Genomic DNA, 18713 nt, shown 5'->3' on the forward strand with positions numbered 1-18713 from the left:
GGATGGAAATGTTAAAAATTGTTTATTCAGGTCATTTAAAATATCCTACTTTCAATAGAGGTTGTTTCATGATTTTATCACTATTGGAAAGAGAAGATGTTATTTTATCTGTTTAATAAGTTCTTTTTGTGAAACACCCTTTTGGGAAATTTGATATTCTAAACTAGGTAACTCCAAATTTAAAAATGCCAGCTTTTTCATAAATTTTTGTACCATTCCACTTGCAGTTACATATAAACTTAGATATTAATGATATTTTTTAAAATAAAAGGGAAGGCTTTTGGCAACTTTTTAATAAAGTAAGCTTTATTTTAAATATATACTTGGATTCCCGATCTATAGTAGTTACCTGTAGGCAGCAAAGATGAAGGAACAGATACTACTTGAACTTCAGTTGTGTCCTTGGTCCTATACAGTTGTCAAGGATACAGACTTCGGATTCTGACCACCGAAGTTCACATCCTGATCCTACTGGTGCCCTTGAACCAATTACCAAACCTCTATGCCTATGATTCCTCATCTGGTAGAATGTAGACATCACAGGGAGGTTGTGAAGATTAAGTGAATTACGTTTTTAAAGTGCTTAGAATAGTGTCTGGCATAGTAAGCTCACAGAAAGTGTTAGCTCTGGTGTCTCTCGCTCAATCCTCAAGACATATTTGGGGAGTTATAATTGACATGACCATTCTAAGGTTGGTGAAATTTAGGCAAAGAAGCTAATAAGTAACTTGCCCCAAAGTATACAACCAGTAAATGTGGGAGAAAGAGTTAAAACCTCTCTCAGCCTGGTTATGAAGTAGGTGCTGGTTATATTACATCCAACAGGCTTCAAAAATATCTGCTTTTAGAGCAAAAGATATCCTTACTATTTGTTATTTTATGTTTTCTTTCTTTCTTGTTTTGTTAAGGTAGCAAGAGCAAGTAAAGTTTAACTGACTGACTTGAGAAAAGTTAGCATGGGGGGACACAACTTCGCACAGTCCTAAATCTGGCATCTGCCTAATCTGATACACTTGGTTTCGTGTTGCCAGTGAAACCAAGGTTGAAAGTGTGATCCTGGTTGAATCCTACGCTCCAGGTACCTGGCCATATCTTCATGCTGCTCCTCTTCAGGGGTAAACTGGAGAGTGTAGCTGACTATATTAATCCAAAATCTGAAAGTTTATTCTTGTCTGACTGTCAGCAGCTTCCCCTTTCAATGTGAAGTTCATTGATTCCACATATAAAACCTGCGGCCTATACTATATGTTTTACTACCCTACTTGAACCATATTTGCCACAAAAATACCAAGTTAGAAAACACATAACAGTTAACACTTAAGTGTATGTAGATTATTTAACATATTTACATTTAGTCAAATTTGAAGGCAAACCTTTACTGTTTCAAAAACACTTTCTTGACATTAAAAATAATTGGATGATGGCTGTAGCTCTCCTCGCTTAAATCTATTAGTATAAATAGTTTGCAGAGATGAAATCATTTCCCAGCCAGTAGCCACTTACTCCAGAATTGGTATGGGTTTCTTATTATTGCCAAGTACCATCAGCTAACACGTGACCTTACAGATTAGTTCATTTCTATTAAAAAACTACCATTCTCTAGACAGATAGTATCAATATTTAGAGGAGTGCACAAAAACATCTGCTTATTATCAACATCCATGTAGCCCTAAGATGTGCTTATTTTCCAAAACTATATATTTCATTACATTTTTTTCTTTTTCTAATTTTTTGGTGGAAAATATCAAGCATAAACAGAAGGAGACAGATGTCCTCATTCACTCGCTTCAGTAATACGTACTCAAATTCAATTTCAATTCGTCTATATTTCCCCCCACTATTACTTTGAGGCAAATCCCAGATAACATATTATTTCACTTTCTCTTAACTATTTGGTATGGCTTCTCATTATTCTTTCTGATAGTTATTGTTTTTCCTTAAGTACGTGCTAGCGAGGGTGATTCTCCAGGAGGATTACCTTAAAGTGTTCTGTGCTTAGTCATTTCACTGTGGTTTTTAGTATTATCACAGTATCAATGAATAGTACCATTTTCTGGTCTTATTTTCTCATTTCATTTTGGTCTGTAATTATGTATGGAATGAGTGGTATTTATTTATTCTGCTGCAATCGTTAGGCTCACTAAAACATTCTTCCAGGTGTGACTGTATAATAATGAGATCTAACACATCCAAATTAGTGTTGGTCTTCAAAGTAGTCACTTTGACAGGTAATTTATTTATTCCAATGAAGCAACCATTTCACAGAATGTTTTTGGAACTCCTCTTTTATAATTGCCCTCAGAAATACTTTGAACCACACAGAAAAGCAGATCTCATTACTTCGGTCAAAACCAGTGTCTAACAAAAATATTATAGTTGAATTCAATCGCTTGTTCATATTCTTGGACTTGACTGGACCTGACACTGAATAGCAAATTCATTTCCGAAAATCTCCCTTTAAGGAATTTTGATTTGGAACAGTAGCATCATTCAAAAGCAGAAGGTGTAGATCCTTTCAAAAAACAGTGCTTTGCAGTCAGACTGCCTTTGTCTTCCCATGTGCATGTGTGTAGCATGTATATGTATAGAAGGTATACATTTAGTTTGTATGTGGGATGTGTATATATTTCAGCTGACAGGATTGGATTTTGTTCTGACATGGATTTTGTTGTGGTTTTTTATTTTTAATTTAAATTTGATTTATTTTTTAAGTTCATAATGCATTAACATGTTACAAGTTCAAAGGATGTAAAGAGGGAAAGGTTTCCCTCCCTTCCCTGTCTTCTACCCTCCATTTCCCCTCCTGAAGGCAACCAATGTAACCAATTTCAGGTGTATCCTTCCACATCTACTCTACTCATATACATGCATGTATTTTTTTCTCTCATATTTTTATAGAAAGTGAAGCATATTATGCATACTGTTTTGTACCAGCTTTTCATTTGATAGTGCATCTTTGAGATTTGTCCATAGTCCATGCAGAGCCTCCCATTTTTTGTATAGCGTTCTGTTATGTGGATGTACCACAGTCTTTTTAAGCAACAACCCTAATAAACTTTGGGTTAGTTCTAATCTTTTGCTATTAAAAATGTGCTGCAAAGAATGAATTTGGTCGTACAACGTTTTGCACCAGGTAGTGTAAATTCTTAGAACTGGAATTTCTGGATCAAAGGATTACATGCATTTTAAATTTTGATAGAAATTGCCAATATCCCTTTTTAGAAATTGCACCAATTTTCATTCTCACCAATGATAGATGGTTTAACTGTTTTCCCATGATCATAGCAGCAGGACTGTCAAACTTTATTTCTGCCAAATTGATAAATTTAAATTTCATTTCTCTCATTTTGAGGTAAAATTGAATGTACATTTAAAACCACTTGTATTTCCTTCTTTGTGAACTGTGTGTTTATATCCTCTGCTCATTGTTCTACTGCATTGTTGATTGTTTTATTATTGGTTTCTATGAGTCCTTTTTATTTTAAGTGAAATAACCTTCATTATATGTGTTGGAAATATTTTTTTTCCCAGTTTGTCATTTGACTTTTGACTTTGCTTGCAATGGTTTTTGCTATGCAGAAATGTTTTAGCTTTATACAGTCAGATTTTTTAATTTGTTTTGTCTTCTGAATTATGTATAATACTTAGGGCTTTTCTACTCCTAAGTTATTTTTTAACTTGGTTAAAAATATTTATCACTTTGGTACTTTTATTAAGTCATTCACCCATTGGTTTAAGGTAAAGAGTATGGTTTGAACTTTTTTCCTTTTTTTCTGAAGACTCTCTTATTGACATGATTTCATAGTCCACACTGTCAGGTATGAAATTAACTAATACTGGACTTCCCTGGCGGTCCAGTGGTTAAGACGCCGCACTTCCAATGCAGTGGGCATGGGTTCCATCCCTGGTCAGGCAACTAAGATCCCACATGCCCCTCAGCGTGGCCAAGGGAAAAAAAAAAAAGAAAGAAATTAACTAATACTGATTAGGCCATATTTATTCTAATTTATATTTATTCATAAAATTCTGAATCTTCTCAATTTTTATTGCTATAAAAAATAGATTCTTCATATTAGGATGATCAGGAAATAATTATTTACAATGTATCACAGCTTTTAAATCAGCCTACAAGAAGCTGCAAATTATATGACATTGTGGGTTAACTGCTCGGTTTTCTCTTTACCTTAATGTTACACCCCCTGCCTTATTACTTTTTGCAAAACACTATTATTTCTTTGTCTCCTTATGAGGCAAAGTGTCACTTGAAAACTTCTATGGAAAATTTTAACAAAATGTAGATGTTGGCTTGCACTTTTATGTGTGAGCAGTTTCCAGATTCATACAGCTTTGTCAACTAACAGTTAAAACTATTTTACATTTAATGCAGTTGGTCCTTATTTTGCAATGACTCGAGCTTCCTAATTGTATCTGTTTACTTTTACTAAAAGTGAACATTTTGTGAGATTTTGGAGAGGGGTGGTGAGAGCTCCTTGCCTGAGTTATCCAACCCAGGCTATGTGATCAGCAGATGAATTGCTGGTGGTTTTTATGATCCTGGAAAGGAAGCTGCTTCCTGGGAGAAGAGTTATTTAGCATCATCCTTGTCAGAAGGCTTCACTGGTGAATAGAGGGCAGGATGTGTCCATGTATTAATAAATATTTCAATTGCATATCTAGTGTTATTTGTTATAAATACACTTGAAAGCTTTATCAATTGTGTTCACTGTGATTTATGAAATGAACGAATTACTGGTGAGATTAATAAGACATATCTTCAGATTTATAAAGGCTTTAGCCTGGAATTCTTTAGAGGGAAGATAGACCTCCACATGAAAGATGTTACTGTGAATATTCCTTGACATTTCAATTTATCTAATAATAAGTGGGGAAATATAACTAAGAACTATTAATAATACATTTTATAAATAATAGGGAAATTTTATAGAGACTTGAATAATTATTTTTAAGAAATGATAATTATTTGGAGGAGAAATGTATGTTAATTTTTTTCTGTCCACCCATTGATAAGTTGTTTAAAAGTTCTTGGATTTTTTTCTTTTCATCTTTAAAACTAGAGGAGGAGGAGGAGAAATAATAGTAGTAGTAGTAATAATAAAATATAATGTGTTTATTCTGCCTCCCACTGATGTTTTTGAAAATTCTGATCTACTACATGCTAATAAAGATGAATTATATTACAATTTTGAGAATTAATAGACCAGACTATTACATGTAAATAAAGACATATTTTGCTATAAACACTCTAACTTCCTTCTTTGGTTTATGGGTAAAATACATATATTGACAATATGGTTTATGTTCAATTATTTCACATTCTTTTTTTTTTTAATGATTTCTCCTTCCTTTCAAGCAGCTGGCTTTAAAATATGAAACTCTTGATATTTGGGACACTGACACTGATAATACTCTTTGTAACCTGTAAAAACTGTGATTAAAAGCTTTCTGGATTACGATTATTTAGTATTGAACACGTTATTTTTTCCTCAGCGATTTCTGAAATTTCCATCTGTGCACAAAAGCTTTAGATCTATATATTTTCACTGAACATTGAAAAGTATACCCTTGGGGTTTGACAGTTCCACGTAAATGTTTCTTGTCATTCCTTTGAATCTCAGCATTTTGATATTAAATCGCACGGCCATGAGACTAGTAATAGCCAGGTTGTAGAGGCAGTTCTGATTTGATTTGTTTCATATGGAGTTCATGTTTGCTGATCTGAAGACAACCACAGCACAAAACCCCATACACTTTTATGGTCTGTTCTCCTTATATACGGAGTAAATGTGATATGTACATAAATATATCAGGTATTTGTTAGTGATAGATAGATGTTGATGAAATATATAAACAGTTTATTCATATTTTAGTTTCATATGATAATCATGTAGTATTAGTCACTTCAAATAATTTCTCATGGCTAAAGTAAAAGAATATTATTTTTTATAATACCTCCATTAATCCTCAAAATTTTTTAAACTTGGAAAAATTTTGGAAGTAGACAAATTCAATTCCAGGTATTTCAGCAGTTTTGTTACTTTTTTAAAATTTCATGTGACTACAACATAATTTTACCCCAGGAAAATGAACTGTAAAAGACTTTCATTACACTGCAAAAGACTTTCACATTTTAGAATGGTTGAAAATATTTTATGATTCAGTCATGAAATCTGTGATGTCTTATTTAGAAATGCAGACTAAATTATATTTAATCTATTAAGAGTTTGCAGGCATAATGATTTATTTTAAAAGTAACTTACATGGACACCAAACGGGGAAAGCAGCGGTGGGGGTCGGGGGAGGGGGGTGGTGGTGTGCTGAATTAGGCGATTGGGATTGACATGTATACACTGATGTGTATGAAACGGATGACTAATAAGAACCTGCTGTATAAAAAAATAAATAAAATAAAATTCAAAAATTTAAAAAAAAAACGTAACTTACAAACAGATCAGTGGGCTTGTATAAATGAACCAAGTTTGCTCCATTTTTTTTCCACTTTAGGCAGAGCTCACAGTTTGGAGATGAAAAAACATTTAGTGATTCATCATTGCTGGAAAACCTCCAAAATAATCATGTAAGCAACATAATACTATTATCTTTTCATTAATAAATGAAAACTAATGAGTGTTTCTCTGAATTATCTTCCATGTTTAAATATTCCTTTTTTTAGTTTCATGATCATTTCTAATAATTAGCAAAATCTATTATCGCTAAATTCTTTTTACTTGGCCAACATGAATTCATGGTTGTTAGAAATTTAGTTTTACCAATTGTCATTAATCAACATTCTGTTTTTTAAAAATATTATATATTAATTCTAGAACTCTATTTGTATGAAACGACTCATTGTTAACAATTTCAAAACATCTATAGAAATGAATTTCCTGCTCAGAATTATAGGCCGGTGCTAAATCTATACAATAAGAACTTCGGACATCTGCCACCCAATGTGAACATTCCACTTATGAAGTTACCGATACTTAATGAAAATTCCATCCGATCAAATGATATGGTCTCCTAAGTTTAAACCTCCAATTTTTTCTCACAATCACTTCAAGCTCAATGTGTCAGAACTTGAACTCATGCTCATCACCCCAAAACCTAGTCCATTCCTAGCACTGATGCACTTACCACCTCTGCCCCTGGGCAGGGCCCTAGCAATGTGTTCATGTGGTTATTTTTGCCTTCAACAAAGCATGAACTTCCAGATGAACAAAATCTAGACCTAGGCCCACCTCTTCCCTCTTGTGTTCTCAGGTTCAGTAAATTGCACCATCAACTAACTGTCTTATTACTCATTCTAGGAACTTAGGGTTGCTTTTGATACCTCCTTCCCCTCCATCTTCAGATCTGTAATGAGTCACTAAGCCCTTGTCAATATGACTTTCTGTGATATATCCTAAATGTCTTCTTCACTTCATTCTCACTTTCTCTACCCCAGTCCAGACTACTGGTATCCTCCAGGTGAATTACAGCAGCCTCCTAACCATTCTCCTTGTTTCCGTTTTTACCCCCCTCCAGTTCTTGTTGCACATGGCAGCTGGAATGATGCAAATGTAAATCAAGTCCCATCACTCTCCTGTTTAAAACCATGCCAGAGGGCTTCCCTCTCAACTTACAAAGTTACATGGTCCAGCCCCTGCCTAAGTCATCAGCCTCGCTTGGAGCTACCCTTCCTTTCTTTCTCCTCAGGCTACACTGGCTTTCTTTTATTTTCTCAAACACACTTCATTCTTTCTTCCTTTAGGACCTTTTCAGTCATGTGTGATTCCTGCTTGATGGGAAACTGTGCTCAGTTCTTCATGAGGCTAAAACTTCAGCAGCTTAAAGATCACATTGTCATGAGAACAACCACAGACTGGCCTATATCATATTATATGATATTTGCACATTCTATCCTTTGTAGCCCTTTTCACACTATAAATAAATAATACTAGTGTACTATTTATCTATGTTCTGTTTTCCCCACTAGTCAAAGCTTCACATATCAGGGACCTTGTCTGTTTTGTCTGCTCTTCGAGGCTTAACACAGTTTTTTTTTTTCAAATAATATTCTGATTTACCTTTCCAGTCATTTCACTTTTTTGGTCCAAGAGCATAGAGGAATATTTTTCCTTTATTAATTCGAATGACATTTTTCTTCATCAGGAACCAGACAAGAAGATGTTTAATTTTAAAAATCTGACTGCTTTCTTGCAGAAAGGATCTTGTCTTCCTCAGGCCATGAGAGTCCATTGTACAAAGGACTTCTCAATCAATCCTTTTTTATTTAGTAAAACGTGTATCAGGTTAAGGTTGCCATTTTTGCAAAAGGAGAGGACAAACCTTACAGAGGAATCCCCTGCCATCGTCAGCCCAACCCAAAGTAGTGGAACCACAGTAAGAGTAGATGCCTAAAATTTAGATCTGATCAGGAATTAGAACCAGGTAAATGAACAATTTTAGAATTTCTCTCCTGTCCTTAATAACAAGATTCAACCATATCTGCCTTTTTCGCTGTACTGTTTCTATTTAACAAGAGAAAGTGGTCTTATATAAATGTTTAGAAAAGGAATGAGAGGGTGCAAGAATGAATGATTTTAGTTAAAAATATTTTTTCTTCATAATAGTTGTTGGCTTCTTGACTTCCACACCTTCAATATTTAACAGCTGCACTCTTAGTAAATATGCATGAAGTAGTATTACTATCATTAGTGTCAAATGTTTAAACGAAAATGGCTAAATTATGTGTTTATTTCTTACAGCCAACTGCACCTGTAATATGTGAATTTCTTACAATGATGGCAGTTTGTCACACAGCAGTACCAGAGTGGGAAGGTGATAAGATTATTTACCAGGCAGCATCTCCAGGTACAAATGAAGCAATTGTGATGTATTTCTTGGTGGAAAATTGTTCTGAAATTTGAGATTGTTCAGAAAAATTTAATTTGAAGAAGTAAAATAAACAAGTTATGTTTTTCAGATTACAAATTTTATTTACTAATTTGATAAACCTTGGCTTTCAAAATTAAATATATATATATTTAAAAATATATAACTGTGTAACATTTGTTATATGACATAAATTACATGGAAATTTGAATAACAAAATTCACACAAGTAAAAAAAATGGTACTTTATATATACACAGTAAATTCTCCCTTCTTTATAAATAACTAAGAATAAACTGTTAGTCATAAACTGTTTTTGCACATAAGCAGACAGGAAAAGGAAGATCTGTTTGCTTAAATAGTGCGCATTTTAGAATACCAATTTTGCTTTCTTCTCTTGGAAATGATAATCAGGGAGTTCGTTGTGTATTTATTTGGATGAGAAAAGTTTTACACATTTGAAGGGATTCCATAAAATATGTATTAGCACAGTTATCATTATTTAATACTTAGGCTTATTTTCAATGAAAAATTGGGTAAATAGTCAATTTGATGATTGTAAGATTTCAGGAAAGAATGAACACACTTTGGGGAACTTTTTTAATAAGTGTTTTAAACTGTATTATAAACCAGCACCTGTGACCTTGTAGAATGTACCAAATTCCTAAAAACCGTAAGATACATCTCATATCATTAAGATAGAGACTATGTGAATGTTTTATCCCACACCCTTCCCTCAGAAACAAGAAGGTCTGATGTAGCAGGGTGATGTAAGTAAATAATATATAATACAACAAAGCATCAGTTCATTTATATCCATTTAAATTGACCCCTCAACATTAATAGTATTAGTTTTTCTACATTAAACATTTTAGGAGGAAAAGGATAAAACTTAAGAAGACAATTTCGTGCCATTCATTTTTTCCAGTTTTATTAAGAAATAATTGACATATATCACTGTATCCCTAGTACTTATTTATCTTATAACTGGAAATTTGTACCTTTCGATCACCTTTCTCCAGTTCCCCCTTCTCCCACCCTCCATCTCTGGTAACCACATCTGATCTTTTTTTCTATGAGTTTGGGGTTTGTTTTCTTTTTTTTTTCCCTTTAGATCTCACATATAAGTGAGATCATACAGTATTTTTCTCTCTCTGTCTGGCTTGCTTCACTTAGCATAATGCCTTCATGTCTATCCCATGTTGTTGGCAAATGTAGGATTTCCTCTTTTTTTTATGTGTCATTCATTTTGAGAAAAGTTTTCTAGAGAATATGCTGGACCAAGGGGTATATTTAATTATCCTTCTTAGGTATGTTTGGCTAACAGTGAGACTTAATCTTCAGAAATGTGACTCTGGGGTCTATATGTGTCTCAGATTCTTAAGATCATTCTACTCATCCCTTTGGCATTGTCATATAATTTTAAAAGAAGTGGATTTCAGTAAAAGGAGCCAGAATAAAAAGAATTTTAATTCTTTTTAAAATTAAGCAGAAAATTGGATTGCAGTAATGTCTTTCGTATTTGGCGTCATTTTTTTTCACTGTATGTTTGCTTTGTCCTGTTTTCCTAAAACAGATGAAGGAGCCTTGGTCAGAGCAGCCAAGCAACTGAATTTTGTTTTCACTGGAAGAACACCTGACTCAGTGATTATAGATTCAGTAAGTTATTTATTTTTAAGTCTGTTTTTTAATCAAAGTAATACATATGCATAGCTTCAAAGGTAAAATAGTACCATAAAAGCTCAAAATAGAATAGAGGTTCCCAACTCTAGTTCCCCTCTCCAGAAGCAAAAACTTTCTATTCTTTTAGCTATTTCTTCGGACATTTACACATCTTATATATATTTTTTAATGTTTGATGAATGATATATGTTTTGATTCTTCAATTTTAGACATATCTACTGACTTTCTATTCAATTATATTAAATGAGGAGTTATTTCTCTTGACTTACCATCCCTTCCCAATAGTATTATAATTATATTACAATATTTGGTTAAACAAGTATTTGGACCCAGATTTTTAAATGGGCAAAAGACTTGAACAAACATTTCACAAAAGAAGATATACAGATGGCCAGTGAGCACATGAAAACACATCATCAGTCATCAGGGAAATGCAAATTAAAGTCTCAATGAGATACTACTGCATACCCACCAAAAAAGGTAAAATTAAAAATATTGGCAGCACCGAATGTGAACGAAAATGCAGAGCAAGTAGATCACCTGTTTTTGCTAGTAGACGTGTAAGATGGTACAATCCCTTTGGAAATCCTTTTAGAGTTTTCCAACACAGGTAAACATGTACCCAGCCCAGCAGTTGCACTCATACTTAACCAGGAGAAGTGAAAGCATATGTCCACAGAGAGATGTGTCATGGAATGTTCATAGCAGCTGTATTCGGAGTAGCCAAAAACTAGAAACAAATCAAATATCCATTACTAGGCAAATGGATGAACAAATTGTAATATACAATGGAATAGCTAAACAATAGAAAAGAGTAAAATATCGATTCATCAACAGCCTTAATAAATCTCAGAAACATTATACTGGAAAAAAAAAAAAGTCAGACACAGAGGAATGCATACTCTTTTTTTTTTTTTAATTTTTGGCTGCGTTGGGTCTTCGTTGCTGCGCACAGGCTTTCTCTAGTTGTGGCGGGTGGGGGCTACTCTTCGTTGTGGTGCACGGGCTTCTCATTGCGGTGGCTTCTCTTGTGGAGCACGGGCTCTAGGCGCCTGGGCTTCAGTAGTTGTGGTCGGTGGGCTTCAGTAGTTGTGGCACATGGGCTCAGTAGTTGTGGCTCACAGGATCTAGAGCGCAGGCTCAGTAGCTGTGGTGCACGGGCTTAGTTGCTCCGCGACATGTGGTATCTTCTTGAACCAGGGCTCAAACCCGTGTCCCCTGCATTGGCAGGTGGATTCTTAACCCCTGCACCACCAGGGAAGTCCCTATTTTCTTTTTTTTAATATTGTCTTTCCAGATACAAAATTATCTCCTGAAAATACATTTTTTTCTTTATTTTCTAAAGATGAATCTCTTGTCTTTTTTCCAATTGCTTGATTTTGTACCTACTACTAATTGTTCCATACCTTCTTAGTGCACTTTTATTGGTACAGTTACACCAGATAATCTGCCAGTGGGTAGTTGTTTCCCTGAGACATCCCTCCAGAAGTCCTCCATTCTCCTTGGTCTGGGCTAGTTTTGCCTGCTTCTCTGGCACTTGGAATTCCTTTTGATTGTCTCCTGTTTTGGACTTTCTATTTCCTGTAAGTCAAAACTTCTTTCTTAGTAAACTTGCTGGTGTTGATAGAACACATTTTCTGTCAATTTCATCCTATTGAAAAGGTGTTATTAGAGAAGCAGAAGTCACAGTAGTGACAGCCTTCAGTAAACCTAGCTCCTGACTCAGGGCTCCAAGCTGCCCTGGTGGACAGTTCAGTCTTACTCATGGTTGTCAGGAGGAATCGCTTTCCTGTCTCCCTGGGGACTTTCTTTACCTCTCCTCTGTGTTAGATTTTCTGTTTCCTGAATCCCATATTTTCTTTGTTCTTGGCTTACTCTTGTTATCGTGGAACACATTCTTTATTGGCTCCTTGAGAAAAGGTGCATGGCAAGTTTTTTTTTTTTTATTTTGTTTTCTTTAGTCCTTTCAAGTCTAAACATTTTTTATCCTATCTTTCTACTTAATTGGTAGTCTGGCTGAATGTAGAACTCCAGGGTGGAAATCAGTTTCCTGAAGAATTTTGACTGTTCCTTTGTCTCCTGGCTTCCAGTACACCTAATTGAGAAGTCAGAAGCCACTGTGACTCCAGTCTTTGTGACTTGCCCACCCCTCTCTCTCTGGAAGGTTGTGGGATGTTCTTTGTCCCAAGAGTTCTGAAATTTCATGACAGTGTCCTTAGTGGGACTATTTTAACCCATTGTACTGAGCACTGAGTGGACACTTTTCCATTTGGAAATCAATATCCTTCCATTCTGGAAAATTTTCTTGAATGAGTCTATTCATTTTCCTTCCCTCTTTTTCCTCTGCTCTCTCTTTTTAGAATTCTTGAACACATCTTTTAACTTTTCTGTCCTGCTCTTCATGTCTTTGCCTTTTTGTTCTACTTTTTGGAAGTTTTCCTCCATTTTATCTTCTCAGACTTCTGTTGATTTTCTTTTTATTTCTGCTATCATGTTTTTAGTTTCTAGAAGCTTTTATTATTTTTTCAATATTTCTTTTTTTTTAATAGTACCTTGTTCTTGTTTCACAGGTGTTGTACTTATTATGTTTCTTCTCTGGGAGGAATAATGATAGTTTTTTGACGTTTTCTTTTTTAAACAATTGCAAGCATTTAACAGTTTAAATAAGCATATGGTTTTTACTGGAATATAAAATGGTCTTAAACTGTCATTATCGTTGTTTTGATTATTGCAATGGGAAAATGATACTTCACCAAAAATTAAATATCAACTTTCAATGTTCTTTTCCAGAGTTTCCCTTTCTCCACTTAGGAGAAAAGAACAGCATTTAATTACTGCAACACTTGCATATAGGATGTATAATAGACTATGCCAGATCTTTGACAAGAGCTTCAAAATGCAGAATAGTAAGGCCAGTCTCCTCCTATGCCACCAAAGAGCAGCACACAGGACATAAATAATAATCACAAAAACTTAACAGTTGTACAAGCCATCTTTTTGTTTCAAACATTTTCTTCATTTGCTTCACAAATGCCATTAAAAAGCATATGCTGGAGAGTACAGCAATATTTCCAAAGGTATAAAACACTGCAAAAAGTTTGATGCCACCAGGAAGCCACAGTAATCCAGTTCCAATGAGACAACAGAAAATGCCCGTAGAAAGCATATGACAGACCGGTTCATTCTGGTGTTGAAATGGAGGGAAGAGGCATCCAGGACCTGTCCACCAGCCCCTCATGTCCATCAAGAAACCCAGAGCCTGACACTCCACAGGCCGACACGGATGTTTTCTCTTTGAATTCTCTTTCCTCCAAATTGCTCTTATCTGTTTGTTTTGGGTATCTGTGATCCATGTTGATAGCTGTCCTTGAATATCTGTTAATCTTTGGTTTTCTCATGGTTAAGAGTGCAGAACTTGAAAGCTGGTTTGGCAGTTCTGAGCATGAGGGTATTTGTCGACATTGGGCTTCACTGTGGGGTGGTCTGGTGGGATTCCTTTGGGAAGTCATGGTTGTCTGTACCTTTAGGGCTTCTCTTGGGCTTGTGAATTCCCCAGAGATTCATTTTCTGATTTCCACCTGGGAAAGGTCTAGCTGCCAGAAGGTAAGGGGCCGAGTGGGTTGGGGGCATTGGGGCTTAGCCTCTAGTACAAATGTGATAACAGTGCTGTATCTTCAAGTGTGCCAGTCGACTTCTAGATGAAAGAGCCTCTGTTTTACCCTCTATAGAGCAAAGCCTCGGTCTTCTGCCAGTATGCAGGAAGAGCCAGTGCCCAGAGCTGCTTTTCTAGTAGCTCTTTCCCAGTCCTCCCATTTTAGGCCCCTCTCTTTCCTCCCAGTTCTAGAGCTACCTGCTATTCCACTTCCTTGAGCCTCTTAGGGATTATGTGGTACAAATCGTGTTGGTTCTCAGCTTTTCCCATGGCTACTGCAGGCTTTGAAACTTCTTGTATCTGCTAAGGATGCGTTTCTCACTGATCTGTTTTCTGGTTTCCACATTTTTCGTGCTATTTTCTCTTCTCTTATTTTCCTGCCATTGCAAGTTTCTTTCTTAAGTGTTTTGTTTTGTTTTGTTTTTGTAGTTTTGATGGGGCTTTGGGAAGGATGAAAATTAAATGTGTATGTTCAATCTTCCATCTTAACTTGAAAAGTTAGTAAGTTCAATTAAAGATGATGTATTTCAGAAGGGACAATTTGTTTGTGTTGACATTTTTTTACATTAAAATTTCATGACTAGGGTTTATTTCCAAGAAGCCAAAGATGCCAACTCTATGTAATCAAGTTTTCCTTTTCTTCATAGCTGGGGCAGGAAGAAAGATACGAATTGCTCAATGTCTTGGAGTTCACCAGGTAAAACATCTGCTCTGTGGTTTGTATGTATGACATAAATTTCCTTCCATTTTTATTTAACTAAATTTATTTATACCAAATATTAAATTAAAGTCTTCAGTGCAATTTTTAATTGTCATATCTGTAAGTAAATCATAAACAGCACTCTTCAGAGTCTTGTAAGGCATGACTCCTAGAGGCAATATAAAAATATTTTTGAACATAACTGTCTGCATCACAACCGTAGGGGGTATAGGACCAAGACAGTGATCTGGAAACATCATTATACTTAGAGGTGCCAAGATTTATGTAGCATGAAAATGAATCAGAGTCAGGAACCCACCATTCTAATTATGTGTTCATTATAACATCTAATTGTCTTGGGGATTTCAGAAACCATACCCATCTCTCTGTTAGGTATAAAACCAGTTCCCATGTAGTAGGCAAGGGCAGAAAGCAAAAAGATTATTTTACGTACTTTATTTCTTAAGGTCAAATAAGAGAGGCCTTCCATTATGATCAGTGATATCTCTATGAGTTTTTGGCTCTTTATTCCCACATGACTATGTAGTTTCCCAACTAACCTACATTCTTGGGGCAAAATGGCCTCAGCTACAGACAAGAGGGTTTTTAAAGATTGTGTCCTCATTCAGAGGACACTTAAAAATATCTTCAAGGCCATAACCAGGACGTAATGCTGCTGTTCAAGGAAAGAAGTGTCCACTTTTTTTCTTGAACTTTTTCCTACATAAGGCAAGTCTGTACACTAACTAAAAGAGGCATTTTCTTTTCTGTGCCAACATTTGTTGCTGTCTTGGTTAGGAGTGACCACATGCCAGTGGTTAATATCAAAAGTAATGGGATCTAATTTATTATTTAAACATTGTGTTTTTTTTCACTTGTATGCACTGAAAGGCTCAAACGAAAATGCATAAGAAGAAGTTGGATGATTAACTGTCATAGAATATTCTCAAAGTGTATCTCCCATCTTTTCTTTTTCCCACATCAAAGGGACTGTTTTTCCTAAGCCTACTTGTATTATGTCTGTAATATATTGTAAATAGTGTATCAATTAACATTTGGATATGTTTGTTTATGAACACACACTTAGAAACACTATGTAAGTGGTAAGTGTGTGAAGAAAAATAAAGCAAAGTTAGCAGCTCTTTCAGGATGCTGTGATGGGGGAGGCTTAAGGACAAAAGTGAGAGAAGTGAATGTGTGGGTAATAAAATAATCTCTGAAAGACATGAGTGGTTTAGACTAGGATGATGGTAGAGAAAATAAAGTGAAGTTGATAGAATGCAGATACCCTTTGCAGGGATGTCAGGGGGCCATTGGTATGAATTGGATGCGGCAGGAGAAAAGAGGGGGAGGGGCTAGGGTTCCTGGCATGAGTGACTGGGTAGATGGAGGTACTGTTTACACAAATGGTGGATACAGGATAGATGCTGAGGATGAGATGTTTGAATCGTTAAGTTTTAGATGCCAGTGAGATATATATACATAGAGATGTCAGGTAGGCAACTGGTTATAGAGGCCCGACACATAGAAGCCTCTGGCTGAAATATAAATTTGGTAGCCATTGGCCTGTAAATGGTATTTAAAGCCATGAACGTGAGTTGGATCTCCTGGATATAAAATAATAGAGTAAGGGAAACAAAAAAGGCTGAAGATTACGAGTAACTCTAAGGGTTGATTAGCAAAGAGGAATTAGCAAAAGAGACTGCTCTGTGATTAGAGAAAGAGAGTGTAAGAGCATAAAGCCAAGGGAAGAGGATAATTTCCAGGAGGGAGTGGTCATCTGTGTCAGAGACTGCTGCAAGGTTAGGTAAGACAAAGCTGAAAGTAGTCGTTGGATTTAGAGATTCAACAACTGGTGAAGAGAGAAGCAAGATGGGAGTGACTGGGGAATGCAGGGGAGGTGAGTGGGAACTGTGGATGGCAATTGTTTTGAGAAGTTGAGCTGTGAAGGGGAGTAGAGCGTTGAAAAGGGATGCGTGTGGCTCAGCAGGGAGGGTTGTTTGGGGTGAGTTTCTCAGGAGAGAGACTAGAACTGTTTCAGTACTGATGAGAAGGAACCATTCCAGGAGGAGAAGATGCAAGTTCAGGGGAGAGCAGCACAACTTTAGTAGGAGTGAGAAGACCAGGAACGCAGGGTGAGAGAAGATTCACAGCACATGTGAAAGGAAGGTCTCTGATACGAAAGGAAGTGTTCCTTCCATGGTATCAAGAAACGAGACAGAGGATGGTCCACAGTGGATAAATGTGCAGGTTTTAATGGCAGAAAGAATAGGGATTTCTTGTTGGAGGTTTCCATCAAGGTGACTGCAAAAATTCTGAGGATCTGGAATGACAGGGGCACATTGGAGACTTGAGGGATGGAGAGGTGCTTATAGTCCTGTGGGGAAACAGAGAGCAAGCTTATTAGAGAAACGTAGATGATGAGGCAGCATGGAGCACCCAGTGACATTGGGACCATGTGTTTACTAATCTCTGGCTGGGTGACTTTTCTCCAGCAATGTCCACTTACCCTGATGGACCACAGAAAGGGTTCCTATTCACCCAAGATTTGGGAGTTTTGCCAGAACAAGAAAAGAGCAAGAAAGTTGATGAGTTTGGGACCATGCCATCAAAGCTGCATTAAGAGAGACATGAATCATGAAGGGCTGAGATAGAATACCTGGATGTGATTACAAAAGGGGCCCAATTAAATGTAGTCCTAAAGCCAGGAATGAAGATCAGAGATATTAATACAGTGGGGATTAGAGATGGAGAAAGAGAGAACTAAATATTCCTAGACACTTCTGAAGGAAACTCCAGCTGTATGCTATGACACCAAATCTAACTGCTATATTGGACTCATCTCAGTTTTTTAGCCACAGAACATTATAAGGTAACACAAATAGACGCAGACACTTGAGAAGTCTTTTTTACCCCTGGTTTCTGGAGAGAATGCTTATACACACTTGGTTCCAAGTGAGGCTTATCCTGTGCAATGCCATACCTGTTTACTCTGTTCATTGTTACTTGCAGTCTCTTTGCTAATGCATTAAAAGATGTTGTATGTTTGACTAACAATTTTTATCTGTCTATACTGCCAACATAATGTTAAATTGTTTGTGCTCATTAACTAGAGTTTGCAATATAAATTAGGTTTTTTACATGATGCCAGTGGTTTGCTAGTAATCATTGAAAAATGATAGTCGTGAAGGCTTAAGTGGGTTTTTAAAGTTCTAGTATTTGCCTTTATGTGTGATTGGATGTGTACTTAAAATTGACTTTCTGTTTGAATAAAAAAAAAAAATCCCACAAGGACTCAGGCAAAAAATATACAAATCAATTTTCACTGCAAAGTAAAGGAGCTGTTACAGTGGAGGATTACTGGACTGAATGTCAATATTATGACATAGTATGAGTGTGTTTCATGTTTGGTAATTGCAATCATTGTTGCTTTTGTTGTGGTCATCCATTTACAATGCTTGGTGTCAGTTTATTTATCTCTTGTAAAAATAAAATACAGTGTGTGTGTGTGAAAAAAAAAGTTATAAAAGTTCATATAGACAAAAAAAAAAGATAATTTCTTTGAAGTACAATAAATCAACCATGTTTGAATATCAAAAAAAAATTGATTATCATTTCTCTTTTTAATAATTCATTGAAAAAGATACTGGCTTAAATATTTTTTAAATCTGAAAACATTGAACTAGAACTCTCCTTTATCCTGGTGGATACTAACTCTTGCAGGTTTCTAGGGAGCTATTTTGTAAATTATTCCTCTAGGGAAGCAGATGGTACCCTGGTGCCTTAA

The 18713-nt window shown here is 35.8% G+C and overlaps 2 protein-coding genes across 7 annotated transcripts in view; both read left to right on the forward strand.

Annotated features, from left to right (window-relative positions):
* Nucleotides 1-18713, forward strand: part of ATP8A1 (ATPase phospholipid transporting 8A1) — a 235328-nt gene that overhangs the window by 93105 nt on the left and 123510 nt on the right. For all 6 annotated transcript variants that reach the window (XM_082390480.1, XM_082390482.1, XM_082390481.1 and 3 more), the window contains 4 exons: nt 6523-6595; nt 8766-8871; nt 10468-10550; nt 14874-14923. In XM_082390480.1, the coding sequence (XP_082246606.1) occupies nt 6523-6595; nt 8766-8871; nt 10468-10550; nt 14874-14923 (312 nt within the window). The remainder of the gene's footprint in view (nt 1-6522; nt 6596-8765; nt 8872-10467; nt 10551-14873; nt 14924-18713) is intronic.
* BEND4 (BEN domain containing 4) overlaps nt 14936-18713 on the forward strand; it is a 371611-nt gene continuing 367833 nt past the window's right edge. Inside the window, exon 1 of the mRNA XM_082390680.1 lies at nt 14936-18455. The gene's annotated coding sequence lies outside the window, so the exon portion shown is untranslated. The remainder of the gene's footprint in view (nt 18456-18713) is intronic.

This window comes from Balaenoptera borealis (assembly GCF_965194805.1).
Source record: "Balaenoptera borealis genome assembly, chromosome: 4".
Classification (NCBI taxonomy): Eukaryota; Metazoa; Chordata; class Mammalia; order Artiodactyla; family Balaenopteridae; genus Balaenoptera; species Balaenoptera borealis.